Source organism: Coenobita brevimanus, chromosome 63, assembly GCF_032717465.1.
Source record: "Coenobita brevimanus isolate Jiangsu-jjx chromosome 63, ASM3271746v2, whole genome shotgun sequence".
NCBI classification, from domain to species: domain Eukaryota; kingdom Metazoa; phylum Arthropoda; class Malacostraca; order Decapoda; family Coenobitidae; genus Coenobita; species Coenobita brevimanus.
In genome coordinates, this window is record NC_137016.1 from 4,524,570 (window position 1) to 4,552,253 (window position 27,684).

General features: G+C 43.2%; 1 protein-coding gene across 1 annotated transcript in view; it reads left to right on the plus strand.

The window, feature by feature from the left end:
• LOC145404284 (carbonyl reductase [NADPH] 1-like) overlaps positions 1-20,929 on the plus strand; it is a 31,720-nt gene extending 10,791 nt beyond the window's left edge. Inside the window, exons 4-7 of the mRNA XM_080275805.1 lie at positions 1,652-1,905; positions 11,660-11,846; positions 18,267-18,415; positions 20,791-20,929. Coding sequence (XP_080131931.1) covers positions 1,652-1,905; positions 11,660-11,846; positions 18,267-18,415; positions 20,791-20,929 — 729 coding nt within the window. The remainder of the gene's footprint in view (positions 1-1,651; positions 1,906-11,659; positions 11,847-18,266; positions 18,416-20,790) is intronic.
• Positions 20,930-27,684: the final 6,755 nt, after the last annotated feature.

Sequence of the window (27,684 nt, forward strand, 5' to 3'; positions counted from 1 at the left end):
GACCGCCTGGGAACACCAGATGCTGTTGGCATCCCTACATGTCAAGTGGGGTTGGTGGAGGATTAGTGCCCCTCCCTGTAAAACAATTAACTCTAAGCCCTTGGCCACCCCGTGTGGGATACATGGCGTCTGGCAATGAATGAAATGAAATGATTATTATTATTATTATTATTATTATTATGTGGTAGGTAGGGGCACTCACCATCCACTCACTTAATGTAGGGCTGCTCTCAGGTGACTGTCCTCTCCTCTCTCCCTTCCTTCCTTCCTCATCTGTCTTTCTTTCCTTCATTCTTTCCTCTTCCTTCTGCCTGTGGGTGGGTCTACACTGAGTGACAAGCCAAATGGTTTCCTGTACACCAGGAAACCATTTACTACGCTGGGTGGTAACCATATAACCAAATTATGGCACCTGGTGGTTTAGTGGGTAATTAAGGTGCTCCAATTGGATTGAGCCGGTGAAGGTTTATATCCAAGGGATGGTTGGGGTTTATTGCTCACATAATGCCACTCAGGGATGAGTGAGGCTGGTCACTCTCATCTTAAATGTCAGGACCAACTGCCTAACCCCGGGCTCCTACGTTCCGAAAGGGGCAACACAGGAAGAGATGATGGATGGATGGATGAATTATTATTATTATTATTATCATTATTATTATCATCATTATCATTATTATTATTTTGAGTTATTCTTGCTATTGCCAGATGATTTGTGCTTTGGAGAAACCTCTCATAGTGGAAGTTAATTGTGCCACTTCCATGGATGCATTGGGTATTTTATGTAATCTATGTCCAACACCTGTTACTTGTTTTGAGGAAATTTTCAGGAGTCCAAAGGTTAATGTAGACTGTGTTCAACTCTTTTACTACTTGAAGTAACATCAGCTGTAAAAAGAAGAAGGAGGGGGGAGGGGGTGATCATTGAGCCTGAACATAATTTACATCATCCATAGAAGCAAAGGGTTATTGAGATGACAGTTGTTAATTGTGGGATGAGGAAATGGTTGTTTGGGGTCATGAAATAGGGGAGCTGTTTATATAGAGCCTCTGTCATTTTGGAATGAATAGCTTTAGTAGAAGGCAGCATGCCTAAGTAGATGGACAGTAGTGAAATATTTTAATTTTGGAGAGGAGCAGGAAATGTAGCCTGAAGAGTTGTTAAACTGGAGAAGAGCATATTATGGAAGATGGATTGAGGAGCTATGTATTAGTCAAAGCTCGCTTTTAGATAATGTGAGTCTGTCTGTCTGGCAGTCATGTTAGACATGGAATGTGAATGTATTAGCAAGAATATACATTAGTAGACTTACAGTAATACAGTATACACTGTACTGTATGCGGTTGGCTATGGCTCATTGAAATTGATGCTATGCCCACATTCATAAGTCTTATATTACAGTATATGCTGTATTTGAGTAATAGTCATCAACTGTCTGTGAATAGGAAATACCATAGCACAGTGTGATGTGCATTGTATTGCATTTCATGATGTGTGAACTTTAAAGATTAATACTGAACATTGTGCATTGTATTGCATTTCATGATGTGTGAACTTTAAAGATTAATACTGAACATTGTGTTGCATCACCATCACCACTGATACAATTTCATCCTGCATAGACTTTTTTTTTTTTCTTTAATAAATAAATAGAATGCAGCATCTGAACCGTTTGAAGAACAAGCAGAAAACACCATCCGTGTGAACTTCTTTGGGACATTAGCAGTGTGTCATGCTCTTTTCCCCTTGTTGCGGCCCCATGCACGAGTAGTCACTGTGTCCAGCAGTGTTGGTCATCTCTCCAAGGTGTCTGGTGATAAGCCTGCTGCCACTGCATTAAGGGAGAAGCTGGCATCACCCACTCTTACAGAGGAGGAGCTGTGTGCTCTTATGAACCAGTATATTGAGTAAGTTTGTAGAAATTATAGGTGTTATGCAATGTTTTAAGAGAATTCCCTGTGATATATTTGAATTATAAATGATTTTCATTAATAGCATATTAAGATCATCAGACCTACTTTATAGAAGATTACCTTTTTAAATTATAAATTATTTGCATTAATATGGTATTAAGCTGCATCCAGCTTACTTTTTAACCAAGTACATATTACTGTATATAAGCACCTGGAGCATCTGTAGGGGGGAGTAAGGGGAGCACCTGCCTGGTGCTCCCTGATGTTCAGGCATCTCAACCTCCACAGTCATCCTCCTTCCTCTCACTGTACCCAGATCATCTCAGTCTACCCCTCCTCATTACAACACCAATATGTTCAAGTCCTGTCCTTCCTCTCAACTCTTCAATTGCAATCCTAGCCCCCCCAGGCTTCACGTTTTAGGACGCACTACACATCCATGTATGAGGTATTCATTGTCATTTCTGTATATATAAGCCCACAAATATCCTCTTCCTTATTGCCAAGGTCTGACTACCATATAGCATTACACTCCTGACACATGCTGTATGCAAAGATCCCTTAGCATGGAGGGAGAACCCTGTCAGTGATAGGAGAGGCAACAGCTCCCTGAACTTCCTCCAACCATTCCTTACCCTAGCCGCAAGCTCCAGCCCCACCTCCAGCACATAACTTGTCCCTCATATAGCAGAACTCCTCCACACAGTAATTATTTTGGCGTTTAACCGCTCAAGACCAAAAGGTGCAAGTTATGGTAGTAGTTAAGGTGGATACAAGAAAGCAATTCAGATGGTAAAGATGGGGGGCATTTGTCATGAGAAACTCAGCAGCAGTGTTCATCTCTAACTTTGGCATTTGAGGCCATATCAGGTAACACTGTTTTCATCCAGTATCCTGGTATACATGGCCACTGAATTATTCAGGCATGGTTACCTTCCCTTGATGTTAAAAAAGATTGTACCTACCAGCCTACAAAGGATGATTGCATGCTGGAGTTGAGTGACACCAGCTGCCTATACCATGATTTGAAACCTGGTGCTAATGGGTCAGCAGCTTTACAGTCAGCACTGATGACCATTCAGATGAAAGGGAAAAAAAAGATGTATCATTAATAAGCACATTGTTAAACATCCTGAATCCAGTAACATATTAGTGACATTATGGCTTTTGCCATGAAAGATCCACTGTAGATATACTCAATCTCTTTGCTCCTATCATCTGTTATTCAGCTGATCAGTATGGAGAAACCCATGCAGTAGTCCTTGATCTTTCTAAAGCTTTTGACAATGTGGCACCATTTCCTGTTATCCAAACTCCCTTGCTATGGCCTGTCATCTTTTGTCCCCTTTGTTTCCTCATAATTCAGCAACAGAAAGTTAAGTGAGAAAGTAGGTGATGTATATTCCAGTTTCCACTCAGTTAATGCTGGCATGCTACAAGGATCAGTCCTGGCTCCAATCCTGTTCCTCATTTTAATTAATGATCTCTTGTCTGTCACCCATAATCCCATTCAGTCATATGCAGATGACTCAGCACTTTACTCTGCCTTCACACAAAAACATCCATTCACTGAGTTTGTTACTGTATCTTTTTCAACTCAGCACAGCAGTCTCCTTAAGTCAAGACTTATCTAAGATCACCTAATGCGGACAAAATATTATTATTTCATTTAATGCTAGAAAAAATATATATATATATATACAATTTACTAATTGACAAGTATTGTCTAATTCCTATACTTCAGTGCAGCCAATATTCTTGTCACTAAAATTATTGAAATTCTCAGTATTTTGCTTAACAGCACCCTCAGTTGGACCTCTTATGTTAGACCACTTGCTAAAACCACCTCAAAGAAACTTGGGTTATTGTATAGCATTCATAACTTTTTGACTGACAAGCAGTTAACTATAATTTACAAGAGTTGTGAGCACTCTCTGCTCGAATATTGCCCAACTTTGTGGAGTGGATGTGGATAGGTTGCACTACAACAGCTGGACAAAAGTCAGAGCAAAGCTATAAGAAAAATTAATGACCCTGCATGTATTGATGAACTACCACCCCTACATGTGAAGTTGCATCCACTGTGTCATCTTGTCACGTCTGTGCCTGTGCTATATGGGCCTCTGGCAGCGCCCATGACTTGACTGTCACATTGCCATATTGCAAAAATTTTGCCTGTCAGAATTCATTTATTCCCAGAACCACTTCTCTTTGACACTCACTTCCCCAGAGTAGTTTACCCCTAAACTTCAAGTACAGCAGTTCATGTCCAACTGTTACAGATTTTTTATGAACAGAGTACACCTGAAGTCTTGTGTATGAGATTTTTTTTTTTTTTTCTTCATCTGTTAGAAAAAAAAGAGAGAGAGAGAGAGAGAATACCCAGTAATCATCCCTGCATCCAAACTATTCCAAGTAAGGACAGTTCAGATACACATAATTAGGATGCACAAAAATTAATCCAAAGTTTCCTCCTGTAAAAGCCTGGGACCGTCTGTTACCTTTTGCAAATCCGTCTAAACACATATTCCTGTGATAACAGTATATACAGTAGAACCTCTTTAGTCCGGACCCCTTTAATCCGGACTTCTGTTAATCCGGACAAAATTTAAAAATAATAAGCTCCAAAAATATGTTGAAAGTAATTCGAAAGGCATTTTCAGTATCGGCGCGGAAAGCGATCGTCATTCGTTTATTCTCGGATCTTGCTAGGTCGCTACATGGGCGCCTGTTTAAACACACGCTAGCATTCGTTCCATCAACTAGTTCACCAACCATTTATATTTTTACGCTGCACTTCAAAAGTTAATCCTCCTTACCATGCCCTTTAATGCAAGTGTAGCTTCTGTAATGAATAAAGGTGTTAAAAGGAGGAGTTTGCTTACACAAAAATGGGTCAGAATATTCTGCAGTGTTTAGTGATTACTGTAGGTTATTTTTTGTACTTAAATGTGCTTTACTTGTACATCAAACATTAGCTTCTTGCCCATATGGGTGTTATCGATATACCAAAGATGACAATGTATTTTTTGCCTACATAAGTTTTATTTTTATTTCAAATATTACAGTTAATTAATTAATTTATATTCTTGCCTACATGGGCCTCAGTCACTTACTACAATTTAAAATGTAGGCTAGTTTCTTGTCATGGCCTTACCTGTAAATTATGCAATACAAAACTATCTTACATGATTAGTTTTGTTATTTTAGTACCAGTATCCTTTCATCTTTTCCGGTTACGTAGGGTTGACATATGCCACATATGTTAATAATTAACAAACATACCACATGCAGATAGAGTTTGGTATGAACTGAAGATTACCCTGATGGTCCGGACAATCTGCTAATTCGGACAACCCTTCCCCCCATATAGTCCGAATGAGAGAGGTTCTACTGTACTTCAGGTATAAAAATGCAGTACAGTGCAATAATTATTAAAGTATACAGTGTTGTATAGGCTAAGGTAGCCTTTCCCATACAATACAGTTCAGTACAGCTATTGTCCAGTACACAGTACCCCCTCCATGTATGTGCTGTCCATTTGCCCAACGGACATTTTGCCTGGCAACATAAATCTCTGCCCCAATTCTTTTCCAGAGGTTCAAAATCTCATTTAACGATGGCAAATCCAGGCCAACCTTTCATTTTTCCTCACTTACATTCACACACCACCAACTTCATGGCTGTAGCACATGTGCACTCCATGTCCTTCACCCCTTGCTGCCCAGTCATGGTTCTGTGTCCATGATCTCAACTTGTGTAAAAGTCCTGTGTAATCCAGCCATTACAGTCTTGTTCATGCACCATATCTTATAAGTAATGATGATCACTGTGTTATATGCTTGTGATTAGTGAGGAAAATTTTTCAGGGGTCAAAATAGGAACTGAAGACAAATTCTGGAGAGGTGGTGCCCCCCATTCGCCAAGTGACTGGAGTTTTGTGGTACTGTACGCCATACACATTTCCATTTCTGCAGCTGCTTTTACTCCTCATAATAGCTTTGTAAACAGATGATCTCCTACACACAAATAGTGTACCTGTATTACATGCAGGTAAATATTGTGGACAATGATTGTAGTGTACACTATTGAAAATTGCAGTACTCTGATATCATCATCATTATCATCATCATCATCCTTGACCATCCCATATGAGCAGGAGCATAGGGGCTCAGGACTAGGCTAATCAGTTCTGACATCTAAGGCGATGGTGACAGCCTCACCTGCTTGAGTAAGCTCAAATGTACAGAAATGACAATGCTTAGGTGGATGTGTAGTGTGTCCTTGAATGCGAGGCCTGGGGGAACTAGGTCTATGACTGGAGAGCTGAGTGGAAGGATGGGACTAGAGTGTACTGGTGCTGTGCTGAGGAGGGGCAGATTGAGATGGTTTGGACTTAGGGAGAGGATGGAGGATGACGGTTGCGGAAATTGGAAAGTGTGAACTGGGGGGTTGCGAGAGGCAGACCAAAAGAGACCTGGGACAGGGATGATCACAGCGCGTGACCTCAGGGATAAGGGACTGAGTAGGGAGGCCGCCAGAGATTGAGCAGTGTGGAGAGCCACCATTAGGTGACCGAGACTGATACATGCAAGCATGTTAGAGCCATTATAAATGATCCAAAACCCCTATCATCCCTTCAATGGAAACCCTACAGACTCCATCTGGGTGGAGCACCTTAACCCACTACACCACCAAGCATCATTTGGTTGCCAGTCCCTGGTTGCCACTCATCATAGTACATAGGATTACAGGAAACCATTAGACTTGTCACTCAGTGCAGTCCCTGGAAATGTACAATATATAGAGAGAGATCGTGACATCATATGAGTGGATGATGGATGCCCCCACCCACCACAACTTTAAATGACAAAAGACAGTATATCAGGCAGCATTACCTATAAAGAAAACATTAAAAACTCGCCAGCAAGAAGTGGTGGTTCAGCCATCATCGCGAGATCTTATGTATTTGTTTGAGTTCAGTGCAGTGCTTTCTTGGTAATAAGTGGTGGTGACCATCATCCACTTACTTTGATGTAGTGCTGCCTACTTCTTCCTCACCACAATCATTCTTTTTTCTGTCCTCCATGCTTCTGCTTCTCCCTTTCCATCCAGTCTCTTTTCATTACTTGTACTGTACTCGTTTTTTCCTCTTCAGGTGGCTTTACATCGAGTGACAAGCCTAATGATTTCCTGTAACCCAGGAAATCATTTACAGTGCTGGTTGATAACCATATAACCAAATAATGCAGTGATGTGCAGCCTACTATGGTGCCCCTAGCTAATTGGGTGGGTGGAGAGATGCAAATGCAGTGTCCATCTGGGAACCAATCCTCCACACTTTTCCCCATGCATCACCGTTGCTTGGTGCTATATCTGCAAAGGAACATCGATTCACTGCACAGGAGGACCCTGCAAAGATGGTTACTTGCATGTGGTTGATGGGTCTGCTCCACCAAGTAGACTGGGGTTGAATAACAACAGTTCTTTCCTTGGGTGTTATCAGGGAGGGGAAGTTGTTGCGATAACTATAACCACACAGAGCAAGAAACACACAAGCTCAGAGCTGGTAAACAAGGGTGCAAAGAAAGTCAGAGTGTGGATACACACAAGGTAACTGGTCAGCAGTGATGTGACTGGGTAGGATGATGCTGGCACTACTTGTGGAACATGTCTCTGAAGTAAAATGCCCATATTTTATTTAAAAATTTACAGTTTTACAAATAATGGGGTCTGGATAGTATCTCATGCTGGTATGGGAATTTTGTGGTTTTGTGTGTGTGTGTGTGTGCATTTTCTTAGGAGATTTATTAAAACATTGTTGATAATATAGAAGAAAAAGTATAAGAAAAGTTTGAAAGAAAATTTAAATAAATTTCACTGAAAAGATGAAGCTTTTGGAAAGAAGTGTGAATGAGTGTGGGATAATGTAATGGGATGAAAACAGAATAATGTTAACAGACAAAAGTGAAATAAATGACACATTAAAAGATAGCTATAAGTATTAGAACAAAATGATCGTTAGCATGTTAAGTTTAGTGATTTACAAAGAATAAGAATGTGGTGCCTGGGGATTTGTCACTGGCAAGAGTACAAGGGCTTTGATATGACTGAAGAATGAAAGATAGAAAGTTCATATTATAAATGATAATTATCCAATATGTATAGTGAAGAGAACACTGTGAATGGATGAGAAATTTATCATAAAGCCTGGATACATGGTTTTGTGCCAGTGGAGTGGAAATAAACCATGACTCTGTATGATTACAGAAACAGGATGAATGGAGTTGTTGCCCAACCTAGGTCTGTGTGGTTGAATAGACCCATTAACCCCTCTGCTGCGTATAACATTCCAAAAATACCGATTGGTAGACTGTGTCTTACATTCCGGAAGAGTCGCGTGAAATATTTTGAACTTACTGGTCATTTTTCACATTTACTGCATACCTATGCTTGATGAGTGGGTCATGAATTGTCATTGTGGAGTGGCAACTTTGTCTGACTAAAATGTTATCATGTTTGGTTAGGTATAAGTGGGTCATAACATATGATTTTTTAAACTGGTTTTCCCGTACTACAGACATAGGAAATGGTTAAGGCCGCCGCAGCCTAGGGGTTAACCACAAGTAACCAGCTAACTACTTCTATAAACAGCACTTCACCAGGTTGAAAAAGTCCTTTGCCAAGGGAAGGTGATGGTAATTATGAGGAGGTTTGGCTCCTGGATGGATGGCACAGTTGGAGTGAAATGCAATAATTATCTTGTAATAGGGCTTTTGAGTATGCACAGAAAAATAGTACAGTAAGGCACCAGGTTTCACGGCATCCAGATTGACGAAATCGCACTTCGGCGGCAGCCATTACATATTTCCATGATTGCACATTCGTGACTAAAAGTTGCACTTTCACGCCCTCCGGCAGCACAAGTTTCGGATTTTTGCCAAGGCGACGTCAGTGCCAACACTCAGTTTTGGCCTGTTTCCCACATGTGTTCAGTGTGTCCGCAAGTTGAATGTTACACTCTCACGTCCTTGTTTAGTAATTGACGGAAATATATCATCCTGTGCTTCAAGTGGAGCCGGAGGTGGACTGGGCGATTGTGAAAATGGTGTAAGAAGACGTGAACCTGGAACAGCAGGGGATAAAGGGAAAGCCAGGTGTGACTGCCACAGGGGGGGTGAAGAAAAAGTCTGATGACAAGTTAAAGAATAATACAGTGGAGGAAATGGAAGAAGGTGCTCGTAACTAAAAAATGCAAAATGGTTTTTTGGAGAAGCAAGAAAGGCAAGCTTCTGAGGAGAGGCATAACAGAGTGAATGTGCTGCATCAAAGGGCGCAACAAGAAAGGAGTGGTAGGGATGGAGATGGTGTTGGAGGCAGTGGTGAGGCCCACTAGCCCTGCACAAAACCTTGGATACCCCATAGCATCGAGTCCATTAAGCCCTTCACCCTGGTGTTTCTGGTGAGTGTTATGTTTGAATGGAAGGAGTGAGTGTGTTACACGCGTAAGGAACATTGCTGATATATACAGGTAAGCCCTTAATTCACACGAACTTTTTTCACGCGATTTCGGTTATCCACGAATTTTTCGTACAATAATTAAAACAAAATTGTAGTATTCAAATAAATAATTTTAATATACAAGAGAAATAAATAAAATATAAAAATACCTACCTGCTGCCCGTGTGCATACACATATGCATGTGTGTGTGTGTGTGTGTGTGTGTGTGTGTGTGTGTGGGAGGGCAGTCTACCACACATGCACCACAGAGTCAGTTTGAATCCGACGGTCGAACCATGCATGACTCGCGAATCGTTATTTGTGGCTTATTTTTCTGCCTTCCTGTGATTGCTTGCCTTGTCTGCCAACATGGGGCCTAAGCATAGTGCTAGTGATGCATGTGGTAACACACCAAAACGGACTCGTAAAGTGATGTTACTGACAGAGAAAGTTAAAGTGTTGGACAAACTTAAGGGAGGAATGTCAGCGACAATTCTCCGTCAGGACGATTCCCCGTCATTTATTTACATACCAGTTTATTTAGCAAGTACAGTTCACTAGTTTTTTACTTATACGAGTTATAAAATCTCCCTGAAAATTAGTTATAAAAGTATTAATTAATCAATAATAAGTATAACTATAGAATGACAGGGAATCGTCCATGTTTTGATGGTGAATTGACTTCATGGTGAATTATCTCTGAACCGTGTGTTTGGGGTGAGTCAACTGTTCTTACAATGAAGATGACAGAACGTAGCATACGGGAGTTAGTGAGGGCTAGTGCACCAGACTGTGCCAGAGTGTCTCCACCTACGCCTGTGAACTGGCGCGGAACCGTATGTTTGGGGTGAATGAGTCAACTGTTTGGATAATAAAAAAGGCAGAATGTAGCATATGGGAGGCAGTGAGGGTTTGTGCACCAGACTGCTGAAGCATCTCCACCTACACCTGTGCTTGTCAGGTTTCAGTGTTAAATTTCTTACATTTTTGTTGTTTTTCATACTTTATGCTAGTTTATAAGGCGTATGTAGTGCATAAACAGTATTATTCAGATGTAATATACTTAGTAGACATGCGTAATTATGTGCACACAAGGGCAGAATGTATACGCGAATTTACCACATACGCGAAGGGTCTGGGAACGCAACCCTCGCGTGAATTAAGGGCTTACCTGTACTGTATTTAAGTGTACAGTATTTGATGATGTTTTTATGTTTTATTGTTAATGTTACTTTATGAATTAATATGTTGGTAGCAACATTTCAGGTAACTTTAGGATGTATTTAAATTAGGAAATACACTTGAGGAGTGAATATTCTTATTAGCTTATTTCCCTTAAGGTTAGTGCCCCAACTTTGGCAGCACTTTTCATGATCCCTATTAGACTCAAAACCTGGTGTCTTACTGTAGTTGAAAATGTGCTCTAAATAACAGGTATCTAACGTCCAGTAAGTGAGGTTTTGGGGCAACATCCATAGTGGTACAGGATGTGTCAAGGAAATATATGTAGTGAGGAAAGATGTAATGATTGCAAGATATTTATTTGATGAAATAAAGTACAGTAATCTGAAAGCTGTGATATCACCTTTGTACAAATAAAGGTAAATGTGATCTAAGTGAGCACAAAAATTAATCTGGAATAAACACTGAATGCTGTGGATAGTGTACAGTATATGGATGGATGATAGTAGAAAAATAAAACAGGTGTCAGCGTATCTAGTGAATGATGAACACAATGGTTTCTGGAGTGATAGAAAATGTGTAGTTCAAATATTTATAATAAAATAAGTAATGTAAAAAGAAAATATGTAGTTCAGATATTTATAATAAAGTAAGTAATGAAGAAAGAAAATGTGTAGTTCAAATATTTATGATAAAGAAAGTGATGAAGAAAGCACATGAGAATGACTAAGATGTTTGTGGCATTTATGGTTCTGATAAAGCATATGACAGAGTGATCAAAGAGGGATTGTGGAATGCTTTATGTATGTATGATAGAGATGGAAATTGTTGAATACAGTAAAGATGATGATGGTAGTGGTGCTAATGTTAGAGTAGATGGATGTTTGAGAGTGGCTCAGTATCAGTATTGGAGTGAGACAAACATGGGTATTCTTATCATCACGCAAAGTAGATCCACTCCGTGAGAGTAGCATTGTGTCATGTTGTGTTGTCACCAGTATCCTAGACTGATTAGCTACTTCATATTATCTATGTTAGTTAAATCTTTCTCATTACACATCTTAGGAAGGCTAAGGATGGCACTTGGAAGGCTGCCGGATGGCCTAGCAGCACCTATGACACCAGCAAGATTGGGGTGTCAGCCCTCACACGCATTCAGCATCGGGCTTTTGAGGCAGATCCTAAGTACGAAGATGTTGTCATCAATCACTGCCACCCAGGCTATGTGGACACTGACATGTCATCACATATGGTAGAGTAAACCACTCTATTTGTTTCATTCTTTTATGTAAGTGCCAGAATATTGTAATATTGCCCATACTCATGGCTTTTAGCATTCATGTTGTACCAGCCTCTCACCTATGTTAATTGGAACACTAACACATCTTCATGAAATCATCTTGAAGTGTCTGTTACTCAGTATTGTGTTTTGCATCAAGGCCTTCATAGTGCTTGTCACTTATAAAGTAGACATGCTGTTAATTATAAGGAGAGTGATTACATGTATTTCCACTTGTATATATAATTAGTGAAGAATAAATGCTAGCTTTATGAATTTGGTAATGAAAAATTAAATTTGGTAATGAAAATTGAGGAGTTTGGTAATGTGGCTTTTGCGATGTGGCAACTCTGTTTCCCCGTCACCAACACTGTCCAACAGTTACCGCCTAACTTCGATCGTGAGTAGGTGCTTATCGCAATGGAAGCCACATGTGCTCATTTTTTGTGAATAAACAGTGAATAAACGGCAATACCTCGCCACTAGACCACATGGGAATTTACAGTGTTGTGCAGTGTTATGAAATTAGAATTTAGAGTGCAAAGGATTAACTGTGGAGTGCAAATTGACAGTTGAAACTGGCGTGGTGCAGTTAAGAACAGTGTGCAGTGTTAAACAATTACCGTATAACTCACAGTGCAAAGAATTAAGTGCAGCACAACACTGGATTACTGTACATGCTTCAAGAGCATTGTCACCACTGCCAAAGCCTTAGAGAAGGTGGCCAGAGACGTGCTGTAAGTACCCTGGCTGAGGTACAGTCACTTCTAATTCCTCATTCTTTGGTTCCTTTTCATTTATTTCAGGTTTTATGTCCATTATTGGTGTGAATAGGGTCTTAAATAGGTTTAAATAGGTGCTATGCATGTCCGGTAGGGAGTTATTTAGATGGCTTTCAAAGTTAGGCTGGGTTAGGGTCCTTAAGTACGGTACCAGTCCAGGAGCCAGTGGCCCACTTTCCGGGCAGGACCACTTTCCAGACATGCTTTTGGCTCTGTTACATCGGATAGTAGAGGGATTAATATATATATATATATATATATATATATATATATATATGTATATATATAGTCATTTATAGGTCAGGTGTTTTTTGGTTTTCATTGTTTTTTTATCATGGTTTTCTTGGTGTTTAGCATTGCTTTGGATATTCCTATGTGTGTTCTGATGTCTAAATATGGCAGATTGACCTGAACACAGTGCTAGAATTAGGAGGGGAACTGTACATACAGTGGTGTATAGGTAGGGCGTTTTTTGGTTTTCAGTGGATTTTTTGCGTGGTTTCCTTGGTGTTGAAATTATTTTGGATAATCCTATGTATGTTTTGATGTCAAAATATGCCATAATGACCAGAAAACACTGCCAAAATGTGGAAGGGTTTTATACAAACATAGTCTTTAGGTAGGGTGTTATTTGGTTTTCAGTGTTTTTTCTGCATGGTTTTCTTGGTGTTTAGCATTACTTTGGATATTCCTGTGTGTGTTTTGATGTCTAAGGAAGCCTGAATGACCAGAACACACTGCCAAATTAAGCATAGGTACTGTACAAATAGGTTAGGTATAGATTGGAGGTGGGTATAGGTAGGGTCTGGGGAATTCATTATCCAGATGTTGCCACTATGTGGACATGCCTTTGGCTCTGTTATGTCCAGATAAATGAGGGATTTGTGTTTTATATATATGTATAAATATCTATTGCCAAATGCCTCAATCCCTTATACACGGTGGCCACAAACAAATTGCCTCCATGTCGCCCTGTCCGCTGCCATTTCATTGCCCTGCTCCCAGCTTACACCCTCCTCTCTCATATCCCTCTCCACTCCATCCTTCCATCTCATCCTTGGCCTCCCCCTCCCTCTCCTATCTCTCTTGTTGTAGATAGGGGTGCCCATCATCCACCCACTTAGTGCAGTGATACTCTGTTATTAGGGTAGCTCTACACTGAGTGGCAAGCCAAATGATTTCCTGTAAACCAGGAAAGCATTTACAACACTGGGTGGTAACCTTATAACCAACCAACACATGTTCCCTACGTGACAATGAGTGGATTGGCTGAGGGTTATTGCCCCTCCCCAGAAAATAACTAACTAAAAATACGAACTGTCCCATGTATTAAACCATTTTTATCATACATATCCTAAAATTTATTAATTGCTTTGGCACACACTATTTCATTCGGTATTGCATTCCACTGATCAATTGCCCTATTTGGGAATCTGAATTTCCTTACATCTTTATCAAATTTCATTTTTATGTAGCTTTTTGCAGTGTCCTAATGCTGAAGCTCCCCCATACGTCATATAGTTATTTATGTCTATTTTATCTTTCCCTGAGATGCATTTATATAGCTTTATTGTGTCTCGTCTTTTCCTTCTCTCCTGCAGTGTTGGCAGATTCAGTTTTTCTAGTCTTTCATCATAGCATAGATCCTTTAAGCTTGGTACCCATCGTGTAGCGGCCTTTTGTACTTTTTCAGTCTTATCTAGGGGGTTTTTTGGTATGTGGATTCCAGACTATTGATGCTACTTCAGGGTTGGTCTGATGAATGATGTTTATCTTTCTCAGCATGTCTTCATTTATGTATGTGAATGCTATTCTCATATTAGCAAGCATTGTATACATGTTCCATACCTTCTCACTGATGTGGTCAGCCAGAGATAGTCTGTTGTGCACACATGCTTGTGTGTGCATGCATGTGTGCACATGCACTCACATGCACAGAATATATCTTGTGCTTACAGTGAATCTCATCCCATTACCAGGGCATTAGTATTATGATGTGAAGTAGGTCATGATAATATGGTGACAAATTTTCTCTTATATCTTACTTAGCTCTAAAATTATTACCTCAGCTTTGTTACATGAACAAAATCAAGATATGCTTAACCATATATTGCATTGCTTGCTAATCATACAATATAATTAATTCATGTACTGGTAATGTAAAATTGGTTAGCATTGGTACAGTATATCTATGTCTATCTATCTATCTATAGCCCGACGCCCTAATCCCGCAAAGGGTGGCCGCAGACAAAACGCCTCCAAGTCACTCTGTCACCCACCATTTGACTCCCCTCCCCCCAACTCACCCCCCCCTCCCTCATATACCTCTGAACTCCATCCCTCCAACTCATCCTCGGTCTACCCCTCTCTCTCCCTCCCTCCACCTCACCTACATACACCCTCTTAGTCAGTCTTTCATTCTCCATCCTCTCCACATGTCCAAACCACCTCAGTGTATTTCTCCTAATCTTTTCAACCACATCCACATCTACCCCACAACGTTCCTTCACTTCTTCATTCGTCAACCTGTCCCTCCACGTCACTCCACATGCTCCTCTCAAGTAACTCATTTCCACTGCTCTCACTCTTGACTTGTTCCCTTCTTGCAAGGTCCACGCCTCGCTTCCATACGTCAGGGTAGGGATCACAATACCATCATGCAGTGACTTCTTAACTTCCATACTCACCTCCCTATTTCTCATCACTGCTTTCAGTGTACCAACAACCTTCCTTCCCTGCTGTACCCTTTCATTTACTTCATCCCCCAAAGTTCCATCCTTACTCATCACACTACCCAAGTACTTGAATGCACTCACATTCTCCATATCCTCACCATCCAACCTCACTGCACACTCTGTGACTTCATTCCTCTCAAACACCATAACTTTACTTTTGTTTACATTAACTTTCAGCTCCCTCCTCCTACACACTGTCCCAAATTCATTCACCAAACCTTGCAACTCCCATTCATCTTCACTCAACAATACTGTATCATCAGCAAACAGCAACACCGGAAGCTTCCAAATCTCACCCTCATTCATTAGGGCCACCCCTACATCCACTGCCCTACCTTGAACCTCCTTTACAACCCCATCCATATATATATTAAACAGCCATGGAGACATTACACACCCCTGTTTCAGTCCCACATTGAGATCAAAGAACTCACTCAGCTCACCATCCACTCGCACCATAGCCCTAGCTCCCTCATACATACTCTTCACAGCACTCAACAATTTCCCCTCCACTCCATATATTCTTAATACCTTCCACATACCTTGCCTATCTATTCTGTCATAAGCTTTCTCCAAGTCCATGAAGGCAGCATACACTTTCCTTCCCTTCTCTAGATACTTCTCCACTAAACATCTTAGAACAAATATCTGGTCTACACACCCTTTTCCCTTCCTAAATCCCCCTTGTTCTTCTCCAACTAGCTCCTCTGTCATATGCCTAACCCTATCAATGAGTATTCTACCATATATTTTACCAGTCACACTAAGAAGGCAAATACCCCTATGGTTACCACATACTTCTCTCTCCCCTTTTCCTTTGTACAGAGGAACAATTATACCTGATTTCCAATCCTCTGGAACCCTTCCCTCTTCCCAAGCCAATCTACACAACTTCCATATCCACTCCACAACAATCTCACCCCCATACCTAAGCATTTCACCACACACTCCATCAATTCCTGGGGCCTTTCCCAGCTTAATCTTCTTCATCGCTTCCACTACTTCCGACCTACTGATCTCTTCCTCCCTCCTCTCATCTCTTCTTCTCCCAGCCATTCCCCAACCACTTATACTCACACTGTCCTCACTCTCTACATTCAACAAATCCTCAAAGTGCTCCTTCCATCTCCTCACTTTCTCTCTCTTCTCCACCAACAATCTATTATTCCTATCTTTCACTCCCCTACTATTTCCCCTTTCACACTGCCTTACTTTCTTTATCTCCTTCCAAAACAATTTCTTACTCTCCCTCCATTTCACACTCAGATTCCTCCCAAACTCTTCATCCACTTTCTTCTTACTCTCCTTCACCAGTCTCTTAACCTCCCTTCTCCTGCTCACATATACCTCTCTCTTCTCTCTCTCATCTTCTCCCCTACCTCTACTCGCCAACCATTCACCATATGCCTTCTTCTTTTGTTCCACAGCTCGTTTCACCTTATCATTCCACCATGCTGTCCCTTGCACACCCTTGCATCTCCTCCTCACTCCACAAACCGCCTCACACGCTGCGCTTATCTCTTCCGTGAATATCTTACATACGTCTTCCACCCCTTCCATCTGCTCTAGCTCATACCTTCCCAATCTTTCTTCCACTATGCTCTTATACTCTGTCCTTTTCTCACTATCTTGCAATTTCTCCACTCTTCTCACAGGAGCTGTTTCCTCCTGTCTTCCCCTTCGCCTCCTCAACCACTTTCTTTGCAGCTCTACCTTGGCCATCACTAAGTGATGGTCTGAGACTCCATTCCCCCACCCTCTCCACACTCTTGCATCCAACACTTGTCTTCTCATTCGCTCATCCACACACACGTAGTCTATCATTGCCTTTCGTTCAACAAGTTCACCATCCATCCTCCTCATTACTCTCCATGTATACCGGTGGATCATCTTATGACGAAAGTAGGTGTTGGCTATTGCCAACCCCTTACCAGCACAGATGTCCACCAAAGCACTACCATTCCCATCTACTTCAGCTGGCACACCCCACTGACCAACCACTCCATCCACTCGTACATTCCCAACTTTGCCATTCATGTCTCCAATCAACAGCACTCTCTCGCTCCTCTCAAACTTGTCCATACATGCTTCTACTCTCGCCCAAAACTCATCTTTCACTCTTGCCACTCGATCCTCTGTTGGAGCATACACACATACAATCGCCCATGCTTGTATACCTACTTTCATCCTCACCCATACAATCCTTGCACCCACTGTTCCATACTCTCTTATATTCTCCTTCCACTTCTTGCTTATCATCAGACATACTCCCTCTCTTGCCCTCTCATTCTCACTGACTCCCGCACATATACCTACACCGTATTCCCATTCTCTCATCCTTTCACCTTTCCATTTAGTTTCAGTCAATCCACATATATCCACTTTTGCATCCTCAAGCACCTGGACAATCTCTCTCTCTTTCACTTCATCATTCATTCCTCTCACATTCCACGTTCCTAACCTCAGAATGTCCTTTGTCCGTTCCTTAGTCGTCAACGTATGGTCCGTCCGGGTCCGAGGCGCTTTATTTGCTTTTTTAGTTAGTTCTTTTTACAGGGTGGGGCACTAACCCACCACCAACCCTTTTAGTCGCCTCGTACGACAAGCAGGGATACTGGGGGAGTATTCTTGAAACCCCCCTACCCCCATGAATCTAAGAAATAGTTTCTTATTTTGTGTATAAATTAACTGTATTGCCTTGGATGCAGATCTCACCAGTAGTGAAAGTGTGAGAGAAATATGTAAGGACAAAATAATGTGATGTTAGTTCTGTCATGACCATTCCCTGTGGGGTTTCCTGGAGGATGGAAGGTGTTGGAGTGCATTATGGTGAGAAGTCACTGTAATTTAAATATTCATAAGATTGTACCTTGCAGGGTCCATTGACTGTTGAACAAGGAGCAGCATGCCCAAGCTACTTGGCTCTGCTACCACCCAACATCAAAGAACCTCGAGGGCAGTTTCTTTGGCATGACAAGCAGGTGGTGGACTGGGTGAAGGGACCCCTTCCAGGACCATTAAACTGGTAAATTTGTTGCTCTTATGTTACAAAATATAAACAGCTGACTCTTGTTATCCAGCGAACTGATGTGCAATAAATCTCTTTTACAGTGGCAAAAAGGTTAGGTCCTTTTTTGATGTACAGTACAATCTTTGCTTATACTGTATTTAGATGTACAGTAGAATTTTTGCTTACCGGTATTTATATTGATGTAGAATTTTTGCTTATATGATGAGTGTGATCCCATACGAAACCTCACTGGTTGATATAGAATCACTGTTTTTGCATTTATTATCACCCTCACTAAAGTCTTCTGTCATTTGTTTCTTGAGGGATGGCTTTTGCACTCATCACTGTCAGGTATCCTATTGTCATTGATGGAACAATAGTGTGGTGTTGGAATTCAGGCAGCAAGTGAAAGGAAATAACTACCAGATCAGTTGAGTTGAAAGCTTGTTTTTAGACTTATTTTTGGTGGCAAGCAGCAAGTGCAGTAGAGTGAAGTGAAATAACCACATTCAGTGAGTTGGAAACTTGTTTTTAGACTTGGTTCGATGGGTGGCCCTTGGACAAAACTGTATTCCCACCGAACTTATGTTATAATTAACGATATATGAGAAATTGTTATAGGATACACTTTTTTCAAATGCATCCTTCTCGTTTAACCCCTAAAGTACTAATCACATCGATCAGGCTTTTTGCGCAATTTCTTAATAGGACGAGCAACACCGATCGTGCAACAACCACAAAAAACTGGCGGCAGCTGGCTCCACCCCAACTGTGATGCAGATGGCTTCTAACCAATCAGAACTAAGTGTTGGACACACCGGAGGGGGGGCCCAAGCCCGTACCGAGGTGTTGGGGGGTGTACCCCCCACCTCCCTCTTGCCACGTCCCTCTACCCCACTACTGTACCTTGTTGCTACCCTACCTCCCACGCTCTTACCACTACCACCCCAATTCCCCCCCCCTCCTCATGCATCCCCCCCCCTCCCATGTGGAACCCCCAATGACTGGGGGAGGGTATTTCCCCCCTACTCTCCCTCCATGTCCCTGTACTCCACTGGGGCCCTTCCTTTGTGTCTTGTGGTGGTCTCCTCCCATCCCTCCATCCCCATACTCCCCCTCCTGGCCTTACCACCTCCCACCACCACCCCCAACCCCCCACCCCACCCCCTAGCACGCAGTATCTTTACCTCCTCAGCCTCGAATATTGCGTATTTTTTACACTTTATGGCGCTTGTTTTTTAATCATTACCTGTAATTTATTCGTGTCTTCATACAGATATGCACACTATAATTATTTTAGCTGTCTTTATTCGAAACCCACTCGAAAAAGAAATTTTTTTTTATGCCGATGCATGCAAGCATGTTGGAGCCTTCAAAAACGAAAAGAAACGAAACGAAAAGTAGCTAGATTTGACAGCTCAGAAGGGAGGGGAGGAGGGAGGGGAAAAGGGGGAGGGGAGATTAGATGAGGGGAGGGAAGGGAAGAGAGGAAAGAGAAGGGCAGGGGAGGGAGGGGACTGGAGGTGTGGGGAGGGGAGGATAATTTTTACTATTTGTCATATTTTTATTGGGGGGTTCATAACCATTTTCCCTAGCTAGATTTGACAGCTCAGCGGGGAGGGGAGGGGTGAGGGGAAGTTAGGCGTGGGGAGGGGAGGAAAGAGGAGGGGAGGGAAGGGAAGGGGAGGGTGGGGATTGGAGGTTTGGGGAGAGGAGAGGAGGGGAGGATAATTTTTACTATTTATCATATTTATTGGGGTGTTTGTCATCATTTTATTATTTCTAAGCACATTACAATGGTTTATAACATCAATACACACCAAAAAAAAAAATGATTTTGGTTATTTTTTTATGTATTTTTGTGAAGAAAACAGGTGCGAGCAGTGTATTTTCTTTCTCCCTGGGGCCGTGATGGGTAACTATTATAAACTTTGACAGGCCATAGCTCGATAACTATTGGGTCTAGGAGGGTGGGGTTTGCGTTTTCAGGTGTGTAAATTCAAGCTCTATAAATTGGGCATAAAACTTTTAACCTTTGAGAAAGTTGAAAAATAGGCCTGTTTGTGCATCCTGGGGGGCAGTCAAGGCTGGAGAATTGCGTACCTTAGGGGTTAATACGGGCATACTGTACAGTCCGGTCTCACTATATGACAGGGATGCATCAAGTAAAAAGCTGTCGCATAGCAAAGTCAATATAACATGGGTTCAGTGGGGTTAGGAAGAGTGACCTAAACTGTGAAACCTAATATGCCCCCCCCACCCCACCCACCCCAAAAAAAAGAAGAAAAAAAAAAAAGAAAACTGCCAACCACCAGAAGTTTGCCCTAGGCCAGTCTGACTCATCACCAACCCTAGGCCAATCTGACTCATCTCCAAGGGTCCCCCCTCAGGCTAGGGGACAGCAGGAGGGCCTGGACCACGTTCTCAGGAGGAGGTGAAGAGAGATGGGAAGAGCAGTGTGGTAATGCCAAGGGAGAGCGACGCAGTGATGCCAAGGGAGATCAGTGCACTGAGGCTGAGGGAGAGTAATGCGGTGAGACCAATGGAAAATGGAGTGGTGAGGGTGAGGGAGAGCGTGGTGTATGGGTGTACCAGGCACCATGAAGACAAGACTGACATGACAGAGGCAGGTGATACAGGATGTTGCATTCCCACACCACTTGATGATGACATTGCTCTCCCTCAGTGCCACTGGCAGGGGAGAAGGAGGTAATGGTGGTTTGACTTGCTGCCTTTTTCTTAGCCTCCAGGAGGTTCCTCTACACCTTCAGGTGTTGCTTGATGTCATGCATAGATGTGTCACTCCTCACTGGGTTCGGGTACTTGTCCTGGATGAACGCAGTGCCCTTGTCCATTATTGCAAAGTACTCCTTCAAAGTTTTAATGTCAAGAACATGAAGGCGCCTGTCCTCTCCGCTGTCCATGCCAGCATCTTGTGCCTTCACCTGAGTTCATTGAGTTCCTCTGTGGATAGCTACATGGTGTAGCTGTCCAGGATATCATGCACATCATCATCATTGTCCTCTTCAAATCCAAACCTCATGCAAGATTTCAGTGATAAGGCCCTCTCCCACTTCGGCGAAAGTGTGGAAGATAAAGTCACGATGTGTCAAAAATCCCTAATCGTGGGTATTCGTCATCAAAATCTTGTCCATTCGTGGCATGGCGCCGATACGTCGCACGAGGTGGAAATTTGTGTGTGGGGGACCACGACGTTTTCATGCTGCATGAAAACGTCGTGGCCCTCCACGATTTTGTAAAATTTCGCCAATTAGTCGTAAACAACAAGGCGACGCCTCGGCGACGTCGGCGATTACCCTGCGTATAAACCGTGTATGATCGCCGACATCGGCGAGGCATCGGCGGTGAAAAAAAACGTTGAGATGTCATACGGCGAAGCGTTGGGAATGTATCGGCGATGCATCGGTGAGGTTAATACGACATAGCCTACGTAAACCGTACGATATGTACCGGGTTGTGCAACAGTAATATTTCATCTTACGAATGTCGGTGATATATCGCCGACATTTCGCGGATGAACCGTCGATTAATCGCCTTAAATACGCCGATGACGGCGAGGCACCTGCGATGGCCTTGGCGTTTTGTCTGTGAGGTGCGTGCGATGCATTCGCCAACACATCGACGATACATCGTCGACAGCATGCCGCCGTTGTACCTTTATCGCCATTGAGTCGCCATAAAGAAAACCGTTAAAATTTGAATTTAGAATAATGCTTGTGCATTACGCCAACATATCAGCGATATGTCGGCTACTAGTCGGCAGTTATATCGTATACTCCGCCGAGGTTTCGGCGTTTTGTCATACTGGTGTCGCAGGTATTACGCCGAAACCACGATTCTTTGTCAGAATCGTCGACACATCACCGACTTCAGCCACGATTTTCATCGTGGCTTCATCGTGCCTATTTACGCCGAAGTGGGAGAGGGCCTATATCTTGACAGAGGGTTTCAACCAACTGGAAGTTCATGAAGGAATACACACACTTCGGCCCCAGTTTACACCAGATGGTGTTCAGTGTGCTCGATGGCACCTCCTTCCCTGCTGCCATGATATATTTCATGGCGTGCTTGATGTTAACGTCTTCCAAAAGCACTGCACTGCATTGCTCTCACCTTAGTCACTTGCTCTCACTGTCTGCTCCTTGGTGTGGCAAAGGTAGTTTGTCTTGAAGGTCATGATGATGCCCTGGTTCATAGGATGCAGTAGTGATGTTGTATTGGGGGGAGGTGCACCAATTTGATGTTATCCACCCAATCCTCCATGCACTGAGGGTGGCTCCCAGCATTGTCTACTAACAGGATGAAATGGTTGTAATGGTTGTTCCTGCTGGCATATTGCACAGACGGAGGAACAGGTAGTGTGCCATGAATTACTGGAAGAGTGCAGAGGTCATCCAGACCCTGGGATTACTTCTCCAAATAACCCCAGGGTTCTCCTTTATGAACCCTGCTGGTGTATGGGGTTCTCCCAGTGGTACACAAGTAGCAGCTTGAGGTCAGTCCTCCTCCACATCAGCACCAATTAGAGGCTTCACCAAACCTGTTTCAGAGGTCTGCCACCAGGTGGTCTACCATCGCCCAGCCTCGATTAAAAATTTTTCTATCTATCTATCTATTGCCAGATGCCTCAATCCTGTTTGGGGTGGCCACAAACAAATCGCCTCCAAGTCGCCCTGTCCCCCGCCATTTCACTGCCCTGCTCCCAACTCACACCCCCCTCTCTCATATACCTCTCCACCCCATCCTTCCATCTCATCCTCGGCCTCCCCCTCCCTCTTCCCCCCTCCACCTCACTCACATACACTCTCTTCGTCAGTCTTTCACCCTCCATCCTCTCCACATGGCCAAACCACCTCAGTGTGTTCCTCATAACGCTTCCTATCACATCCACATCCACACCACAACGCTCCTTTATATCCTCATTCGTCAGCCTGTCTCTCCACGTGACTCCACAGGCTCCCCTTAAATAACTCATTTCCACTGCTCTCACTCTTGACTTGTGTCCTTCCAACAATGTCCAAGCTTCACTTCCGTACGTTAGAGTTGGTATCACAATACTGTCATATAGTAACTTTTTCACTTCCATGCTCACTTCCCTGTTTCTTATCACTGCTTTCAAGGAACCAGCAACCTTTCTTCCCTGCTGTACCCTTTCAAGCACTTCACCCTCCAAACCTCCATCCTTACTCATCACACTACCCAAATACTTAAACGTACTCACATTTTCCAATTCCTCACCATCTAACCTCGCTGTACATTCACTAACTTCACCTCTCTCAAAGACCATCACTTTACTCTTCCCTACATTCACCTTTAGGTTCCGTTTCTTACACACTCTCTCAAACTCATCCACCAAGCCTTGCAGCTCCCCTTCGTCTTCACTCAACAACACAGTATCATCTGCAAACAACAGTACAGGGAGTTTCCAAACACTATCCTCTCTCACCAGGGCCACTCCAACATCCACTACCCTACCTTGTACCTCTTTTATTACCCCATCCATGTACAGATTGAACAACCATGGAGACATGACACATCCCTGTTTCAAACCAACTTTCAAAGAGAAAAATTCACTTAGTTCACCATCCACACGCACTGCAGCCTTCGCACCATCGTACATAATTTTTGCTGGGTTTAAAGACCTGTGAAATTGTACCTAATACAGTAATCACTCTAATATCCAGACGCCCAATAACCGAACATCCCCAGTACCCGGACATAATCATCCTGGGATCCAAAATTCCCAAAATGGTCCGAAAACCCAAGAAAATAAAAAATAAAAATAAACGATTTTTTTCCCGTCCGTAATTTGAACTTGCCGCGGGAGAGCATTGTTTTGGCGCGTCATTCCTCCAACATCCGATAGAGCGCCGCTGCATCCTCCCCACTTCCCGCCTGTCTCTCACCGCGAGTGCACTCTCGTCGTAATGGCTGCCCACGTGATCGCTTTTGTGGTGGTGCCCTACCTGCTGCAGGGCCTCCTGCTGCTCTCGGGCCTCCTCTTGGTGTGTGTGATGATGGCCCTGCCACCTGAGAAAAGGAAGAGAGTGGTGTTGACTCTGGAGAAGAAGAGGGAGATATTGGAGAAAGTGGATGTGGGTTGGTCTTCTTCCCGCATTCTTCGCGAGTTCAACTTGGCCCGGTCTACTTTGTTCGATATCAAGAGGTCCCGAGACAAACTCATGCAGTATACGGCTGACTTCTCGTCGAGAAGCAAACGCAACGTGGAAAGGAAGGTTATGTTTACCCCCAAGTTTGCAGAAATCGACCGATCCACATTGATTTGGTATCGACAACAACGTGCTGCTGGTGTGATGGTACGTGGAACGGAGCTGAAGGCTGCTGCTGAGAAGTTCGCCAGGCTTCACGACGCCCTAGACTTCAAGGCATCCGAGGGTTGGCTCTTCGCGTTCAAGTTGCGACATGGCCTTACCAACCGTAAAGCACATGGCGAAGCATTGGACGCTAACGAGGATGGAGTTGACGAGTTTCGGCACAAGGTGAAAGGCTTGATCAACAGGGAGGGCCTAACTCTCGGTCAAGTCTACAACGCTGACGAAACTGGCCTATTCTATTGCTTGCTGCCAACGAACACTCTAGCCGAGGAGACGGAGAAGTGTGTACCTGGCCGCAAGCTTTCCAAGGAACGGATATCTGCTTTGTGTTGTGCCAGTGCTAACGGCATGCACTGGCTTAAGCCCATTGTTGTTGGCCGTGCAAAGCACCCTTGGTGCCTTCGTGGGGTGATGGATGTCCTTCCTGTTGTCTGGTACCATTCTTTGAAGGCATGGTTCACAGCTGTGATCTTCAAAGACTGGTTTCACCGTCACTTCGTCAAGGAGGTCATCCATTACCAGATGAAGACACTGGGAATCCCGCGCGACCAGGTAAAGACTCTCCTTCTACTCGACAATGCACCTGCCCACCCGTGCGACAAGGGCTTGGTTGCTGAAAATGGCTGTATTAGGTGCATGTTTCTGCCACCTAATACGACTGCTGTCATTCAACCAATGGACCAAGGAGTGATCGTGGCAACAAAGCGCCTATTCCGTCGGAAGTTCCTGGACGAGGTGATGGTTGTTCTCGAGGACGAGGACGAGCGCAGGGAGGGACGGGACACACGAGGCAAGCGGACTTTGGAAAACCTTCGCCGCTACAACATCAAGTCTGCGCTGTACAACTGGGCTAGTGCATGGAAGGAAGTCCCTGTGAAAACTCTTGAAAATGGTTGGTCTCATCTGCTTCTCGGAACGGATGTGGAGTACGATTTTCTAGGGTTTGACGTGGATGACTTCCATGCACGGCTACGTACGCACGGCGACAATGTAGATGTGGACGATGTTCGTGAGTGGTTGGATGACGACGAGGGCGATCCTGAGTACCGGGTATCAGACGTTGTCTGATATCGAGATCGCGTCTTCGGTTGCAGGTTTCAGTACCGAACTTGAAGATTCCGACGCTGAAGGCAACGATGATGCGGACTCCTCTCAGCAGGACACTACTCCAGCCATCCCCAAGCAGAGCGCACTCCGGGAACATCTAGAGTTCGTCCTAGACTACCTGGAACACCTGGACTGCGACAGGGAGATGGGGCCCTTGGGACTCGTGGAGGAAGTGCGTGCTTTCAGGCAGCGCATCATCAATCGTCAGAATAGTCGGTCATTGCGTCAATCAACCATTGACAGTTTTTTCAGGCCCGTGACCCCCACTGTGCCCAGCCCTGGCTCCACTCCGTTGCCTCCCCAAGACAGGCCCTCATGCTCTGAGCCACAGCCCAGCACATCAGCCAATGTGGAGTCACCGCTTGACGTGAGTTTGCGGCTGTCTTAAGAGTCCTCTGCAGTGGGTACGCCATCACCACGACCCAGCGATGCACCCCTCGGTCGCCTGCCAGTGATACTCTCGGACTCTGACAGTGAATAAACAGCAAGAACTTCACTAGACCACATGGGAATTTTGAGTGTTGTGCAGTGAAAAAAACAGTATGTTGTGTTAAGGATTTAAAGTTGTGAGAGAAAAGACTAGAAAAAATATGTAACGTAAATAGACTTGTTTGTTTTGCCTTTGGAAAATTTAGAAAAAATTGGGAAAAGTTAAAGTGCAACACTAAGTTACAATGGAGCATTATTTTGACAAAAGTGAACACTGTGAAGAGAATGGACTTCTGTGTGTTATTGACTAAGTTCAGTGCAAGACTTCAGGAACAGTGTACTGCAAGTGCTTCAGGAAATCGTTCTTACTGTCAGAGTCCGAGAGGAGGCGGTTATTCATCGAGGTGGCCAGGGACTTGCTGTAAGTAGCCAGAATGTTGCATACTGTACTTTTTTCCCTACTATACTTACCTCATTTCACTCTTTAATGTCCTTTATTGGTGTGAATAGGGTGTTAGTAGCTATGCATGTGCAGAAGGAATGTGTTTTTCTGAGTTAGGCTAGGTTAAGGTCCATAAGTACCAGATTGTTTATTAATGTATGAACATACTTCTAAACCCTCATTTTATGTTTCTTTTGCATTTATTTCAGTCATTTATGTGCCTTATTGGTGTGATTTGGGCCTTAAATAGGTGCTATGCATGTCCAGAGGGAGTTGTATAGGTGTTTCTCTGAGTTAGGGTCCATAAGTACAAGTCCATAAGCTGGGGCCCAATATCCAGACAAAACCAATAACCGGACCTACCTATGGCTCTATTACGTCGGATATTGGAGTGATTACTGTACTAAGTTTATAATAATATTGCTATTTATAAGAATCTTTTTTCCTATTCAATCCAACGCATACTTACATACCTGTAAAGGAAAAATAACCAGGCTCTCAGAGAATCTTAGCTTGGGGACTAAAATAGTGTGCTGTCTATTTACATATATTTGAATAAATCGTGTGCCGATAGTAAAAGGAGATTACCTTCAGGACTTCTGATGTGTCTATTTTAGCGTGCCTTAAAGAAGTAAGCAGTTCCACTGAAAATAATTTACTGAACGATTGCTTAGTTGGTGAATCAGCCATAGTAATCCAAACAAACGGCAGTGAGGTACGACACTATAACCGTAGCAAAGTACAAGGAGTTGAAGTGTAAACTTACTAAACTGTGCAGTGGAACCAGGGAAACATTTAAAAGGATTATTTATGTTAGAATTTAGTTACTAAGATGATCACCACATCTAACAGGTCCGAATTGTTATGAAAAGTCATACATCAGGCAGGGCAGCATATTGAAAGGTGCTGCCGAACGTGCGGCTGCATATCTACTTTCTTTTGTGGATACT